We start from the raw sequence: 17,085 nt of genomic DNA on the forward strand, positions 1-17,085 counted from the left end.
CACTCCCATTTCAGGAACCGGCATTGATTAGAAATTATACTGACGCACTTCTCCGTTCTAACAAGAAGGCCTTTTCCACAAGCGCTCAAGGCAAGAGCGGCCCTTTCCCGAGGCATACCTGCCACCGTCGCCATGGTGACGTTTCCCTGTTGCAGCGCAGACGCCGGCACCACGATTCCCTGGGGGCTGAGAGTGCCTGAGATGGCGCTTTGAATCTGCTGTAAGTCAGAGACACACAGTGAGGGGCGGGAGGAAAACAGAAAGGCCTCCTTCCGCATCTGCAAACCAGGAGATCCAAGGCTGACCCGGCATCACATACGAGGGTTCTGAGATCCTGGTTTCAATCTGGCTTTCAAAAGGTTACGTTTCAGCTTGTCACCATAGGAATCATCATCAAAGAGGCGAGCCCCCTGGTGCTCCTGCCTGTGGAGGGCTCGGTCTGGGCCTGGCCTGCAGCAGGTTCCATGAAAACGACCGTGAACGCTGCACCCAGATCCCAGCCATCTGAAGTCGGGCACAAACGGGCTCATCTACCCGTTCCCCGTGACGGCTGCGTGGGCAGCTGCAAGGGAGGGACGCTGTGCACCTGGCGTCCGGGCACGGGGCCCGGCACCCGGCAGGCGCCCGGGTACCTGGGCAGCTGAACAGTGCTGGTGGCAATCGTGCAGAGACAATTACTCTGCAGGCTGCCCCATCAACTTGCTTAGAATAAAAGTTAATTCATCCCAATCAATAATCCAAGCTCCCACCACCGAGAACCGAAACACGGAGGAACAAAAGGAAACCAAAGCAAGCAGGAGGGAGCACGTGGAAAAGATCAAAGCGAAATCAACGAAGCTGAAAACAGAAAACAGAGCAATGAAAACAGAGCTGGCTCTTAGCACGATCAGTAGATTGACAATGTCTACAGGACTCGGGGAAAACGAAGGGAGACGACGTATTACCAGGACCAGGAAGGACACAGGGGGCGCCGCACACCCTACACACGGCAGCGGGCGAGACAGGCCGCAGCCACTCGGCACACGAGACTCTGCCATCTGAGAGGGGAGCTTGTGTGAAACAGGCCATCTGATCAGCCCTACGACCGCGAAGGACATCGAATTCGTATCTTGAAAACTCAAAAAAGAAATCTCCAGGTCCGGCTAGTGTCACTGAAGAATTCTATCCGACATGTAAAGAAGTAACACCAATTCTACGTAGTCACTTCCAGAAAACAGGAAAGGAGGGAATAATACTCTTCCGTTCACTTTATAAAGCTGTACTATCCTGGTACCAAACCTGGACAGAGACTGTAACAAAAAGGAAACCACAGACCAGCATCCCTTGATACAGACACACGAACACTTGACAGCACACTAGTCAACAGAACTCGGGAGGCTACATAAAAAGAATTTCGTGCCATGCCCAGGCGGAGTTTATATCAGCTCAGTACGCAAAAAATCAAGTACTGTAATCAACTACCACGTTAATAGAAGAAAGGAGAAAAATCACATAATCCTATCAATTTACACAGGGAACGCATTTGACAAAATGCAACATAACAGAAATTCTTAGGAAAACAGGAATAGAGAGGAACCTCAACCGGACGGACAGCGTCCAGGAAAAACCTGCCGCTAGAATTATAGTTAATAGCGAAAGGCAGAATGTTTTTCCCTAAGACTGGGGAAAAGGCAGGAGGTTCACTTTCGCCAATCGTATTCAAGACAGCACCAGAGGTTCCTGCCAACGCAGTAAGGAAAGACAAGGAAATGGGCACACAGCTCGGGAAGGAAAGACTAGAACAGTTCCTGTCCGCAGCTGGCATCGCCGAACAGGTGAGACATTGTCAGGAAGCTGTGAACACAACCTCCTAGAACGAAGAAAGGAGTTCGGCAAGGCTGCAGGATGCAGGATAAACATACAAAATCGACTATTTCTAAATATTAGCAGGTACACTGAAGTTAAAAACATAACACCACCTGTAACTGCTTAAAAAGAAGAAGAAGAAAAGAAACACCCAGGTGTGATTCTACAAACACGTGTGTGGGCCTTACAGCACGAAACTACAAAACACCCCTGAAAAACGACAGAGGAGTGAATGAACGGAGAGACACGCCGGTCTGGGTGCTGGGGGAGTGGATGGAGGGAAGACCTTGTTTCTCCCCAGAACGATATGCAGGCTGACTGCAATTCCTACCTAAACCTCAGCAGCACTTTTTTGTTGATACAGACAAGATTATTCCAAAACTTCTATGGAAACGACCTAGAATAACTAAAATCACTTTGGAAACGAAGACTACAGCGGGAGGAACCCGTCTACCGACATGTGAGGCTTGTTAGATAGCTCCGGTGACCTGACCGGCTGCTGTCCATACACCGATCAGCGGACCCGAACAGAGAACAGAGACAGACGGACACAAACATACCCGACTTGTTGCCCCCAGTGTCGTAAAAGCACTTCGAGGGAGGGACCGGAGCAGACGGTGCTGGAGCACTGGGCGGCCAGAGGCAGAACAAAGAAGCTCGACCTAGACCCTCACACTTTATACCAAAGTTATCTCAAAAGGATCATGGATTTAAATGTGAAACATAAAACTTGCAGGAAAAAAAAAACAAAAAACGAAACAAAAAACCTAGAGAAAAGTCCTTGGGACCTGGGGCTGGGCAGAGTTCTTGGAGTTACCACCAAAAGCACAGCTCATCAGAGAAAAGTTGACAAACGGGACTTGATCAAAATTTAAAATGTTTACGATGCAGAAAACCCTGCTAAGAGGATGAGAAGATAAGCTACAGACGGAGGAGAAAACCTTCACAAACCATGTAGCTCATGAGAGACTAGTATCTAGAATACGCTGAGAAGTCAACAGTTTAAGAAAATCCCATCAGAAGATGGGCAAAGACGTGAGCGGGACGGACAGACAGCAGACAAGCTCAGGAAAGACGGCCAACACCATCAGGCGTCAGGAAGGCGCGAACTGAGCACGACACGATGTCACTACGCGCCATTAGAACGGCTCGCGGGTAACGGTGCTCCGATGTGCACCAACTTCGAGGACGTCACGCCCGTGAAGCAGGCCAGACACAAAAGGACGGATGCGGTGGGATCCCCTCGTGTCGGGTACCTGGACTGACCAGTTCACAGAGAGTAGAATGGTGGGAGCCAGAGGCTGGGGCGGGAAGAAGGGGGAGTTAGTACTCCAGGGACAGCGTTTCAGTCTGAGAAGATGGAAAGTTCCAGAGACGGCTGGTGATGACTGCATGACAGTGTGAATGCATTGAATGTCACCGAACAGTCAAGACGGTACATCCTATGATACGTGTGTTTTACCACAATTTCCAGAAATAATAAAAACCTTATTTTAAAGAAAAAGGAAAGCGATGACTAGTACTCCGTCCTCCGGACAGCCGGGGTCCAGGGTCCGCCGGGCAGACGGAGGCCTCAGTCCACGACCGCATGAAGCCCAGAGGGCTGTCCTGGCCCCGGGAAGGCCGTGACAGCCCAGGCCCTCTGGCGGGGCTGCTGGTCTCCGGAGGCGGCACCGTCGCCCCTGCGGACCTTACCGTCACCGCGAAGCAGAGCAGGACCCGAACGGATACCTGGGACTGGACGGGGGAGTACGGGCTTCCGGGCTCTCCGCTCAGCAGAGTCTCACTGTTCATTTTCGTCTTTAGACAAGCGATGTATCGACTGCAGAAGTCTTTGCACAGTTCATTAACCTTTTCCAGCTCAAGAAGATGGATGCGTAACACCTGGATTGCTTTTACCATCTAGAAGCAGAGGAAACGAAAGACCCTCAGACAAGAAAACGGCAGCGTCCCGGGAAGCTCGAATTCTCAGCACGTAGCCTCTCTCGGCTCGGCCTGAGCGCCGCAGAGCCACGGCCGTCTGCAGGGCCAGCGACAGAAGGGGAACTGCGTCCGAACCACGTGCACCAACAAGTCATCCCAGCGCTGCGGGCCTCTGGCATCTCGGCTGCATCCGCTGTGCGGGGACACGGATGGTCCCTGTGCCGCCCTCGTGTGTCCCAGCGCCGGGAGACGGCCCAGCCTCGGCCCGGCCCCGCCGCTGCCCCGCTCCACAAGAGCAAGTCCCTCACCCTCCCTGTGCTCCCGTGCCTCCCTCGGTCCCTCCGTCAGTGGGGACGGAGCCACACCCACAGCACAGGTGGCTCTTTGTTTCGATAAAACTCGACTTACTGCCTCTGCCTTTGATGGACTGTGCTCCCGGTGTGAAGCCTGAGAACTCTGGCCCTAGCATGACATCAGCCCTTTAAGATCTAAAAGTTCTACCGTGACTTTATTAAGTCACTAAGTTTCGGGGTAACCCGCCCCACAGCTGCAGCCTCTGCTCTGTCACAGCCCAGAGCCCAGCCCCTTCCACTGGGACCCTGGTGGCACACCTCGTACGCACTTGCCGAATGAACCAGCCAAGCCGTCAGCGGAGTGACCACGCCCCAAGCCCCGCTAGGCCCTCTGCCGGGACACCAGTCAGGAGAGCCTGGGTCCCCTCCTCCAGCTGTCCCCGCGGCCACGCACTGGCAGCACTGTGACAGATTCAGAGGCCAAGCGAGCTTCTGATTCTCAACCCGAAAGGGCGGGCACCTGAAGGCCGCGCCAGGCCAGACGGCGCCCCGGGAAAATCCGTTAAGCACAGAGGTTGAATGCACGATGAGAAATTAAAAACTGACACAGACCCGGGACATTTATCCAGGAAAAGATTTCCTAAAGACGCTCTTCTGCGGACGGGGGCCCTGACCCCGGTTTGTGGCTGGGGGTTAGCAGGCTCTAAAGGCAGCCCGGGGAAGGAGTGTGCCCCCGACTCGAGCTACCGGCGCTCCACCACACTGAGGGGCGCACGAGCGACGCTGACCCTGACCACGTCTGCCCGTTCTTCAGCAAGCGCAGACAGCCCCGGGCATGGGGCACCTGACCGGGGAGGAGGGCACCCAGCCGAGGCGGCACGGCCAGGGCGAGCAGTGAGGAGTGTGGGAGCCTGCTGTGCAGGCCGCCCTGCTCCGTGTGCAAGGGCCTCAAGTCTGCACACAGCCACCCACCACCACTCACTGCCAGCCTCCAGACAGAGCATAGGGACATGTGTCCATGGTCGGGGACGAGCCCAGAACCGGACAGGGACACAGGCATGCTGCCTGAGAAGCGCGGCACAGAAGCACGCCGACCCCAAGGGACTTCACCGATACTGGGGGGGACCTGAGTCCCCAGCCCCCTGGTGGCACAGGCACAGACGAGCTCCTCTGAGCCCTCGGTAAAGGTCATTTGGCAAGGCTGAGAGACGTGCGGTCACACCCGAGTCACACATACGGGAAGTATTTCATCAACTCCCGGATCCCCCCCTTTACCACAACTACATTCTGAAGTCCTGATTACAAGTTTCAACTTCACTGAATAGATTTTAAATTTGGAATAAGTAAAGAATAAGAACGAAACATTTCTTTTACTTACTAAGTTGTCAGTTTCCGGATCTTCACAAAAGAAGGGTTTCCCTTCCTTCTCCTGCTTCCGTACAAAATTTTCGATATCCACATCGAAGCTGGCGGAAGTCGTGCCTTCGGAGCCCTGAGTGGACTGTTCGCATTTTTCAAACAGCAAAGCTAATAACGGAAACAGCGGGTGCCTGGGGGAAAGAAATGGTAAAATGGGTGTCCCACATGGGCACCAGAGTATCTGAGTACACATGTACGCATTCACTGTCGAGACATCGTTCTCATACTACAGCTTATCCGCTGCCACGGACGAGCCAAGGGGGTCTCCTCTGTTCACGGAGGGGTGCAGCCATCACCAAGAGCAACCCTACAGCACCTTCATCAGCCTGCAAAGAGACCCCGCAGCCATCAGCAGTCGCGGCCCACCTTCCCCCAAACCCCAGCCCCTGGCCACCACAACCGATTTTCTGTCTCTCTAGGCTTGCCAGGGTTCTAGGCATCTAAACGGAATTACACAACACACACCCTTCGGCATCTAGCTTCTTGCACTTAGCACGGTGCCTTCCAGGCTCATCAGCGCTGGCACATGGGTCACTACCTCGTTCCTGTTGTGGCTGAATGATACGCCACAGTATGGACAGAGCAGCTTTATCAGTTTAAAATTTACAGTTAGATCTAAACTCTGTTTTGAGTAAACTTTTTTTAAGATTTAATTTATTTATTTGAGAGAGAGCGCACAAGCAGGAGGGAAAAGCAGGCTCCCCGCTGAGCAGGGAGATTGATGCGGGGCTCGATCCCAGGACCCTGGGATCAGGACCCCAGCAATGGCAGAAGCTTCACCCACTGAGCCCCCCAGGCGCCCCTTGAGTAAACTTCTGTACAAAACGTGAGAGCACGTTGAGGATCTTCTTTCGGCATGTGAATGTCTAATTCTTCCAACACCATTTGTGGGAAAGTCTGCCTCTACCCCACAGAACTGTCTACACCTTTGTCAGATCCACTAAATCACGTTTTGGTACGTCCACTTCTGGACTCTATCAGTGATCTGCCCCTATCCCTTCACCACCGTCACGGCATCTTCATTACTGTGACACCACAGGACGTCTCCAAATCCAACTTTAGTCTTTTTCAACACTGTTTCGTCTGGTCTAGTTACCTTGCCTTCCATATAAAATTCAAAATTAATGTGTCTGTATGTAGAAAATTATCCTGCTAAGGCTTTAATTGGAATTATGCTAAATCGTCAGGTCGATTTCAGGAGAAAGGACATCTTTACTTGTTGAGTCTTCTAATCCATGAACATGGTATGTGTCACATGTAGGTTTTCCTTGATTGCTGGCATCAGCATCTTATAGTTTTTCAGCATAAAGTTTCTGCGTTTTGTTAGAATTATACCTAAATGTTTCGGAGCTCTTGTAAACAATACTGTCTTTTTAAATTCTCAGCCTCCCATTGTGTATAACTGATACAGAAACGGGATTGTTCTCTGTGCGTTGCCCCTGTAACGAGGGACCTTACTAAACTCACTTACCCGGTTCTGGAAGTTTTTTGGTAGAGTCTTTGGGCTTTTCTACACAGACAACCGTGTCATTTGCGCACAGAGCCAGATTCATGTCTTCCTTTCTAATCTGGTTTGCCTTTTCTTTCTTTCTCTTGCCTTATCGCACTGGCTAGGACTTATATTACAGTGCCGAACGGGGCTCCTTTTGCCCAGTCTCAGAGGAAAACAGTCTCTGGCCATTGAGTGTGATGAGAACTGCAGATTTCCTGATGTCGCCCTTCATCAGGTTAGGAGAGAGACCCTCCAGGACCACCTGGCTGACAGTTTTGAATCATAATTAGCTGCTGATTTTTGTCAAATGCTTTTCTGTGTCACTCGGTATGATCATGTTGGGGTCTCGCCGGCTGATCTTTTGACAAATGATTCAGTTTGAGTTCTCGGAATAAACTCCACTTGGTGAGTGTATGTCATTCTTTTTATATGTCACTGGATTTAATATTTTATTAATGACTTTCATGTTTAAGTTCCTGAGACACTCTGGCGTGTACTTTTTTTTCTTTTAATACTGTCTTCGTCTGGCTTTAGTATCAGAATGATGCATTGGGAGCCATTCCCTCTTTGTTTACTGGATTCTCCTGAAAAAATACCTGGGCCTGAAGATTCCTTTTTGCAAGGCTGACTAAAAGGTACATTTATATTCCAAAACGTTTTTTTAAGGTATCAGGAATGGTATCTTAATTTGACCAACTTCTTACCCCCGTGGTTATCACGTCAAACCTTACTACTCTGCCTAGCTGACGGCTCTAGTGTTCCATTGAACAAGGTTCTCAATCCCTGTTATTGCTGTTAAAACCCCCGTGCGTCGCATCTCGTCGCTACCTATAAATGGCCTGCTTGTCCGCGTCCATTGGCGTCTGGGACCCCACGGGTGGGGGGCTTACTCCTTCCACATCGGGTTCAGAGCAGTTGGGGTCTTGTTCCGTTTTTAACTCTGTTACTACTTGCATCTGTGAAAGGAGGAGGAGAATTCTGGTTACTGAACACAAAGTAAACTGCTAGTACGTACCCGACCCTCAGGCAGGAGCAGAAATGCAACAGGAGGGGATCGCTGGACGGCTGGACGACCGGCAACAGTATCTAGAAACTACACCAACAACACTCCTCTGAACTTAATACATTTTGCAAATGGCTAAGACAAAGTCAGATTTCCAAATCATCGTGAAAGCCGTGAGGACCGGTCTCCGTGAAATGCTTATGATTTTCAGAAACGTACTACTGCCCAGCACTGAAGGGACAGGGCACATGAGTAATGTCAGCGCTGTCCCTTCCTGCCCTAGAGGCTCACACCGAGTAACACTACAGTAAGAGAAGCACACACGAGGAGTTCACACTCTTACCTTGTCAAAAAAAACAACTCGGACCCCACATTCTAAATTCTCCCCTATCTACTCTTGAGTTTGAGGAACACATAAGCCATCCAAAGTTTGAGAAAGAGTCACTGTGCTCAGAAAGCAAAGACTGGCTGTGTTTCAAGAACTTGTATTAAATGTGAGAGGAAGCGCTAGAGGTATTACCAGTTAAATTCCTCTCAAGTAGCTATTTGGTTTGTAACTTAGGTGTAAAGTATTTAAATCCATCAGCATAAGGAATTCAGTTCACAGAAAGAAATCCCAGATCGCTGCGGGAAGCTCGCAAGGATCCACGAGCAGATGGCCAGTCGTCCCCCAGCTCCTTCAGGGCCACCCCTCGCCGCCAGAACTCCGTCCCTCCAGGCAGCAGCCGGGTGGGGACCCTCGGGGAAGGGGCTTCTCCCCACAGGGCGGGAGAGCCTCCGCCCTGCCACGAACCCTGCCCCCCACCCAGGGTCCCCTGACAGCCAGGGCTGGTCACAGGCCATAGGGACCCTGCCGCAGCTCTCCAATGGTCCAGAGGGCAGGGACCCCTCCGAGCCACTGCCTTCAGATGGTGCAGCGGGCCCAGGAGGGCATTTGTCTCTCTTAAAAAAACAAAACACTAAAGCAGCTAACTACAGCCCAGCCGAACATGACCTTTCTGGAGGGAAATCTGACAGTGTTATTGAAAAGCCTCAAAAGGGGGCGCCTGGGTGGCTCAGTCGTTAGGCGTCTGCCTTCAGCTTGGGTCATGATCTCAGGGTCCTGGGATCGAGCCCCGTATCAGGGTATCAGGCGCCCAACTCGGCAGGGAGCCTGCTTCTCCCTCTCCCACTCCTTGTGTTCCCTCTCTCGCTGTGTCTCTCTCCGTCAAATGAAAACAAAATCTTTTTAAAGCCTCAAAAGATTTATTTTAGGTTTTTTTTTTTAAATGATGGTGTAAAAAAGAAACACCTAAATGTGCCACCTCAGAGGAATGGCCAAGGAAACCGGGCACATCTAAGCTGCAGGGTCGTAAACAGTCAACGTTCACCGAGAGTTTTCCACGGCAAGAGAAAAGCGAGGCTCCTTCCCTCCCTGGGCCTGGCACCGCGCAGGACATGGCCACCACCACGGACACGGACCTGCCCCTGCCGGAGGAGACTCTCGGAACAGGTTCCAGGATAGGCTTGGCCAGCAGGGGATGGGGCATCAGTGGAGGGAGGAAGGACAGGGTAGGGGGCAGGTGGGGAGGGAGCAGGCTGCCGTGTGACCAGGGCAGGCCAGGGAGTCTTCCCAGGATGCGATGGAAGCAAAGACGCACGGGACCGGAGGGCCGTGGCCGAGCCGCTGCCAAGGGACGCGCCAGGCCAGGGCCACAGGGCAGACATGCCCAGAAGCAGACTGCAAAGGTGAGGACAAGGGCAATGCAGAGTCCTCAAGGCCGGGCTCTGCGGGGCAGAGAGGGGACAGCACTAGCTTTGCATTTCAGAGACAGAATCACTTGGAAGTATCAAAAGACTTTGAGATGCAGAGAGCACCCCCACGCCTCAATTCCTGTAAGAAGAACCAGCAACCACCACCACAACAGTGAAAGCCAACAAAAACAAAGTCGTGCCCCAGGAACCAAACCAGCAAGGCCGGGGACTGGCTGCCAAGGAAAGACGCAGCAGGAGAGGGAGGAGCCGCAGGGCCCCCGGCGCCACCGGAACCTCACTGGTGTGGGTCCCCGCCCTCATTCGGGTGAGTCCCCCAGCCTGGGAGTGATGGAGCGCCCTCAACTCAACGTCCGAGCAGGAAGAAGGGGGGCTCCGGGCCTTCTCCCACCACCTCCTGACCGTAGGAAGCAGGAAGCAAAGACGGAGCTCTTCCACGGAACGAGCTCCAGGGCTCCGAGTCAGAGGGGACTGGCCCCCATTCTGAACACACGGAGCACCCCAACACCTCGGGGTCCCAAGAGAGGCCGCCCGGGCCTCAGCTGAGCTGCTCCCACTCCCGGCCTGCCCAGTTCCTTCCGGGCGCGGAAGCCCCAACCTCCGGACCTCCACGGCAGCTGCCACGCAAACCAAGCGCACAGACGGCGGGAGGGCGGGCAAGAGGCTGTCGGGCGGCCGGGCAGCGCCGCCACCCAGCCCATCGGGACGCCCCGCCGCCGCTCACCCCTGCGCAGGGGAAAGGCCGTGGCTCCCACGCAGGTCGGCAACCCGTCACGCAGCTCTCACCCACCCAGCTTCCCCTTAAAAGCAACAACGCTCACTAGCGCGGACATTAAACCGGTAACTTCCCAATCGGCTCCGACGGAGAGGGTCGCGACCACTGGGAACGGGACAGCACTGGGAGAAACGACCGAGTGAGTCTATGGCTAGCCCCTCTGGGCACCGGCACATAACCCACGCATCACGCACTTGAAATTGAACCCGCAGCCTCCGGGAGACGGACTCAGCCGCGAACGACGCGTCAGCCGCGTCTCCGCAGCCGCCCCACGCCCGAACGCAGCGCGCGGGTAAAGCTCGGCCGCTCACCTGCTGCCCATCCTGATAGCTGTCTATGCTCAAGGTCTGTGTGGCCATCATGGTGAGTGAGTTTTATAATAAAACATCACATCATCTCGAGTCAGAGGCAAATGGTGTCTGGGGAAACAGAAGCAGAAAAGCATCAGTTAGTAACTACAGAGCATTTTGGGTCCTCCTTATTCCACAGGACCCACAGACTTTTTTAAAGGTCTATTTTCACATGGAGAGGAAAAAGCCACCCCAGGATCTTATAAGCCAACCCCCTCAGCCTGACCCCGCTCACTTAGCGGCCCCGAAGTCACACGCGCTCCAGGCCCAGACTTGTTCTCAGTATTTACCCCTCCGGATGCCTTCCCTCTAGTAACTGTCCGCGGGTGCAGGACACCGTCCTGGGCCCGGGGCCGCGACAGTGCGGAGGCTCCGCTCTCTTCTCCTGGGGCGGCCAGGGAGCCGGGCCACACGGAAGGGTCGGCATCTTCATTGACTTGGCGCTCGCACCCTCCCTGGGGCAGGGTCTCCCGCGGGGCCACCCTCCTCAGAGGGGCCTGAGTAACGGGGCTGCGACTGCAGAGTGGCCAGAGGCGGGGCCAACCAAGCCCTCATGAGAGTCGGGGCCTCCCACCCGCCCAGGGAGCCAACCGTGACCTCGTGAAAGGCCCAGGGGCAAACGAGGCTCCCCCCCGCCCCCCGCAGCAAATGCTCCAACTCAAGTCCCACCCGGCGCCCGGGGGAGCACAGGCAGCCGCGCAGATAGGCGCCAACCGGTCACCACGCACACAGGGTGCCGGGCAGCTGTAGGCACAAGCCGGTCACCTTGCACATGGGTAAGTGTCAGGAGGGGATGAGATGAGGACAAGCAGGCAGGGACAGAGAAGACTGGGGGGAGGGTGGGAGACCCCCGGGCGCAGGAGGGCCAGAAGGAGCCACGGGGAGGTCATGACTCCACATGTGGGGCAGGCGACTGGGCAGAGTGGTGAAGGGGACGGCGAAGGGAAGGCAGCAGCAGGCACGGGACCAGCTCCAACAGACTCTCACAGGCCCCGGCCCCGCTGTCTTGGGGGCACGGGGAACCATGGGAGGGTCTGAGCAGCGGGGGGACGTGGCAGGGGCCCAAGGCGGACAGGTGCGCAGCTGCGGGCAGGCAGGGGGCTGGGCGTGTTCCCACCTGAACAGCGGGCAGAGCCGAGCCGCACGTCCCGGAACGGAGCCGATGGAGGGGAGCAGCTTCCGTGGCCTGGGAGGAGAGAGCAAGGGGCAGGGCTTTTTAGGTTTGATGCTTCTCAGACAAATTCCAAATGCAACTGTGTCAGAAATGCAAACTCAGCGCCTATTAGGGTGTGGCTGGTGCAAGGAGGGGACCGAACAGTGTCCCTCAGCAGATTCGCCGAATCCCAGCCCCTAGTCCTTGCCAGTGGGACCTTCTCTAGAACAAAGGCCTTACGCAGGTCATCATGCAGAGGATCTTAAGATGAGACTATCCTGGATTTCAGGGAGGCCCTAAGTCCAATGACTGGTGTCCTTTAAGGAAGGGGAGACAAAGACCTGAGACGTACAGAGGGGACGCGCCACGTGCAGACAGACGCCAAGACCGGGGTGATGCTGCCACAAGCCAAGAACGCCTGGAACCACCAGGAGTGGAGAGAGGAAGACCCTGAGAGCCTCAGACGCCAGGCTGACTGCAGGTGCCAGAGAGCGTGTTTCCGTTGTTTTCATCCATCCGGTTTGTGGGACTTTGTTCCAGCAGTCCCAGGACACTGCGTCAGCACGTAGGGCCCCCAGCTCGGGGGAGGCCAGCCCGGGGAGAGGGGGTGGGCCACGTAAGTCAGGAGGTCGGGAAATCTGGGACACCCAGTACAGAATGGGGAGCAGCCGCCGGCAGGACAGAAACAGAACGAGGTGGCATGGCTGACGCCAGAGAAGACAGACGGAGGAGGGGGTGTTAGCCACGTCACCACAGCTGACTGTGGCCACGGGGACCTGCAGGGGTGTGTCCGTGCGCTGGGGAGAGGAGGGCCTGACCGGAGCGGGGAGGACAGAACAGCAAGACGCGGCCAGCCCAAGGGTAGGAAGTAAACTCGCGTGGAGTCATGACTCGAGCTGCTCTCTCTGCCCCTGGCAGCCTCTGTCCTGAGACAGAGTCAGACCCGTCACCGAGCACCTCCCAGTGGTCTTTGCCTTGACCCAAAGCCGGCCCTCCCCCCAGCATCTTGCCTTCCCCTCCACCCCAGGGCAGTGACTCCAAGCAGCACTCCCCGCTCCCACAACCCTGATCATAGCAGGGCTCATGGGAACCTCTGGTCTCCCTCTCCTCCTCTCCGCTGTCCACCGTTCGGAAACGCAAATCTGGTGAAAACCCCACCACAGGTCAAGTCCACGGGCGGCAGCACCCCGGCCAGCCCCGTGCCCCCGGGAGCTGTGCCAGCAGTCAGAGGGCGCCGCGCTATTCCTCCCCCGGCCCGGCACGCCGCCAGCCTGGGACTTCGGCTGGAACACTCTGGCCTTCTCTAGGCCTGGCCAGCTGGCAGACATACCTCATCACCCACACGGCCGTCCCAGAGTCTGCCCAGCCGCTTGCCCGCACCTGGCGCGCACCTCTCTCCCGGGGCCTCACGTCCAGCCCGTGCTCAGTGCCACGGGCCTCATGGTTTCTCTGCACACTGCATGTCCCTTCAGGGCCATGGCCCCGACAATCAGTACCGTCTCCGATCACGACATACAGAGCCCACCGTGGACAGATGACGGCGTGGTCTGGACGCCTGGCTCACCCAGCTCTGCCCATCCTGGCGCCCGCATCAACGGGCTGCACGCTCAGCCTTTTCTGATCTCAGTCACGGTCTTTTCGGCGGCCACAGGCACACAAACTCCCGAGGCCGGGCTGGGTCTCAGTCAACCCCGGCCTGCAGAGAGCAGGGCAGCCCCCGGCTCCCCGCGCCAGTGACGGCTGCCCTGCGAGCACGGCGGGGCTCTGGGGGAGCACCGAAGCCCCCGCGCGCGCACCAGCCGCCAGTCACCGGCAAGGCCGCCTCTCTGGGCAAACACCTGCCGCGGCCGCGGGGACAGCTGCCCGCGCTCACAACTTCACTTTCTCGGCCGCACTACCTCGGGCCGGTGCACCTGTGCTGGGGCTGCTTCCGCACATTCTAGTTCACCCCACACGAATGCAGGGGGCTGCGAGCGCCGCCATCCAGGGCAGGCGGGCCAGGCCCGGACACTCTGCCAGGAAGGCCCCGGGCGGCCAGGGGCCTCACTATCTCAGTGCTGCACAATGGAAACGGAGGTTTCCCACCATCAGCCGTCTGAAAGTCCGACACTGCTCAAAGCGGAGAAGAAAATATTTTAGAAAACTCACATTTAAAGAATAGACGAACCAAAGAAAGAAGACACATGCCTTCTGGGGCCGCGCGGGCCGGCGAGCCAAGCCCGGAGCTGCCTCTCTCCCCGCCGCTGACGTCCATCTCCCAGGACCTGGCCCCATGCGGAACCTCACTCTACAGCAGACAGTTCTAGATCAAAGTCATGCCGGCCCAAAAACACCTGTGTCAGAAGAAGTCCGCGTCTACTCGGCTGTTGGTGTCCAGAGCTCACACTGGCTTTCAGTCATGCCAAGTCCGAACAGCGGCAACTGCAGAGAACGAGCGGGCGCCGCGTGTGCGGGGTCCTCTCCCGGGCACACCCCACCTCCTGCTCCGACCCACCCTTCTAGAATAGATGTGACACTCAACCAGAAAGCAAAGCCCGTGGGAGACGAGGCAGCACCGCGCCCATGGAGTCACTCCCCACACGTGTCAGCAGTGCCCTGCGTTCAACACTGAAAGCCTTTTTCATCACTGTGAAAGGAAGAGGCTCCCCATGATTGAGGCATGAAGTCACAAGTGCACCTGATGGACGAGACCCCTTGGCAAGGACACCTACCAAGAGCTTCCTGCAACAATCCAGTGACTCAGAGTTAAAAAGCATACTGCAGAAAAGGGGGGGGGGGGCTGGGTGGCTCCGTGGGTTAGGCGTCTGCCTTCAGCTCTGGTCATGATCCCAGGGTCCTGGGATCAAGCCCCAGATCAGGCTCGCTGCTCAGTGGGAATCTGCTTCTCCCTCTCCCTCTTCCTGCTGCTCCCCTGGCTTGTCCTCACTCTGTGTCAAATGAATAAAATCTTTTAAAAAAATGTCCATACTATCCAAAGCAATCTATACCCCGAGTGAAATCCCTATCAAATACCACCAGCATTTTTCACAGAACTAGAACAAACAAGCCTAAAATTTGTATGGAAGCACAAAACACCACAAATGGCCAAAGTAATCTTGAAAAAAGAAAAGCAAAGCTGGCGGCATCACAATTCCAGACTTTGAGCTCTATTACAAAGCTGTAGTCATCAGGACAGTATGGTACTGGCACGAAATAGATACACAGCTCAATAGAACAGAATAGAAAGCCCGGAAATGGACCCACAACTCTATGGCCAATTAATCTTCAACCAACCAGGAGAAAACACCCCATGGAAAAAAGACCATCTTCAACAAATGGCATCAGGAAAACTGGTCAGCTACATGTAAAAGAATGAAACTGGGCCACTTGCCTATACCACACACAAAAATAAATTCAAAACGAGTTAAAGACCTAAATGTGAGACCTGAAACCATAAAAACCCTAGAAGAGAGCACAGGCAGTAATTTCTGTGACACCAAGCATAACAATATGTTTTTAGATTTTTAGATCTATCTCTTGAGGCAAGGGAAACAAAAGCAAAAATAAACTATTGGGATTTCATTTCCAAAAAAAAAGAAGGAAAAAAAATCTTCTTCACAGCAAAAGAAACAACCAATAAAACCAAAAGGCAACCTATGGAATGGGAGAAGATATTTGCAAATGCCATATCTGAGAAAGGGTTATTATCTAAAATAGTTAAAGAATTTATAAAACTCAACACCCAAAACCGAACAATCCAATTAAAAAATGGGAAGACATGAACAGACATTTCTCCAAAGAAGACATCCAGGGGGCCAAAAGACACACTCATCACCGGGGAAATGCACATCAAAACCTCAGTGAGACACCATCTCACACCTGTCAGAACGGCTAAAATTACACAAGAAACAACAGGTGTTGGCGAGGATGCGGAGAAAGGGGAGCCCTCGTGCACCGTTGGTGGGGACGCAAGCTGGGGTAGCCGCTCTGGGAAACAGCACGGAGGGTCCTCAGAGAGTTAAAAATAGAGCTACCCTATGACCCAGCAATCGCACTACTGGGTATTTACCCTAAAAATACAAAAACACTAATTCAAGAGGAGGTAAGATGGAGGAGGAGGAGGGGACCCTAATTTTGTCTGGTCCCTGGAATTCGGCGAGATAGTTACGAGATCATTGTGAGCACCTGCAGAATCAACGAGAGATCTGAGAACCGCTGCAACTCTACCAATAGAAAAGCGACGACTTTCTGCGCGGTAGGAGGCGCAGAGACGAGAATCCGAGGCGATACAGCAGAAGATAAACACAGGCGGAGGGAGCCTCTGTAAGCAGCCACTGGAGAGTGTTATACGCACTGAACACAAAATCAGAACTTTTAGACGTCTGCCTGAAAGGCGCTCATGGGGCCAAGTGGGCCGGAATCCCAGGTGGGACTCAGGGTCCCCAGGGTCACAAGAAGAATGGGGGTGCCCAAGGGTGGCAGAGTTCCCAGGCATTGGAGCAGGAAGTTCACTGCAATCAGCGACCCCAGGCACCAGCTTTCTGCTCAGTCTTGCCACAAACCGAGAACCGCTGCGGGGTCGGGTCACTGTTCTCTGAGCAGGGACCTAGCAAGCAGCAGATCTGGGCTGAGACACCCCCTCCCTGCCCTCGGAGGAGCAGCGTGGGTGCACGCCGCAGGAGTCTGCAAAGTTTGGAGACTCCAGACAGGGTCACGCGCCTGAGATAAGAACATTCGGCCACAGGCTCGGTAAGCACAGGGAGTAAAGAATGACTGGCTGCTTTCCCGCGGGGGCTCACGAAGAGTGGGGGGAGCGAATTTCTGCTCCAGGGCTGGAGATTGGGGCACCACCATTTTCATCCCCCACATGGTCCTGGAGCCACTTACACCGAGCCAGGCCCCCTGCAAGTGGGGTGCAACCCTGCCAGGCCAAAGCCACCTGAGAACCAGCGCAACAGGCACCTCTTTCAGAAGACCAGCGGAACTTCAGGCTGGCAGCAAGTTTACCGATCGTCCGGAACTGCAAGACTCTGGCTCTTGGGGAAAACAGTATATAGCATTTGTGGTTTTTTTCTTGTGATTCTTCAGTCTTTCAGTTTTA

At 54.7% G+C, this 17,085-nt stretch overlaps 1 protein-coding gene across 1 annotated transcript in view; it reads right to left on the minus strand.

The window, feature by feature from the left end:
* The window catches only part of PKNOX1 (PBX/knotted 1 homeobox 1), a 59,783-nt gene that overhangs the window by 16,615 nt on the left and 26,083 nt on the right, over nt 1-17,085 (minus strand). The window contains exons 2-7 of the mRNA XM_080805155.1: nt 11,970-12,038; nt 10,814-10,921; nt 7,801-7,928; nt 5,440-5,611; nt 3,577-3,747; nt 119-218 (exon numbers count right to left, since the gene is read on the minus strand). Coding sequence (XP_080661281.1) covers nt 119-218; nt 3,577-3,747; nt 5,440-5,611; nt 7,801-7,928; nt 10,814-10,864 — 622 coding nt within the window. The 5' untranslated portion in view covers nt 10,865-10,921; nt 11,970-12,038. The remainder of the gene's footprint in view (nt 1-118; nt 219-3,576; nt 3,748-5,439; nt 5,612-7,800; nt 7,929-10,813; nt 10,922-11,969; nt 12,039-17,085) is intronic.

This window comes from Martes martes (genome assembly GCF_963455335.1).
Source record: "Martes martes genome assembly, chromosome: 1".
NCBI classification, from domain to species: Eukaryota; Metazoa; Chordata; class Mammalia; order Carnivora; family Mustelidae; genus Martes; species Martes martes.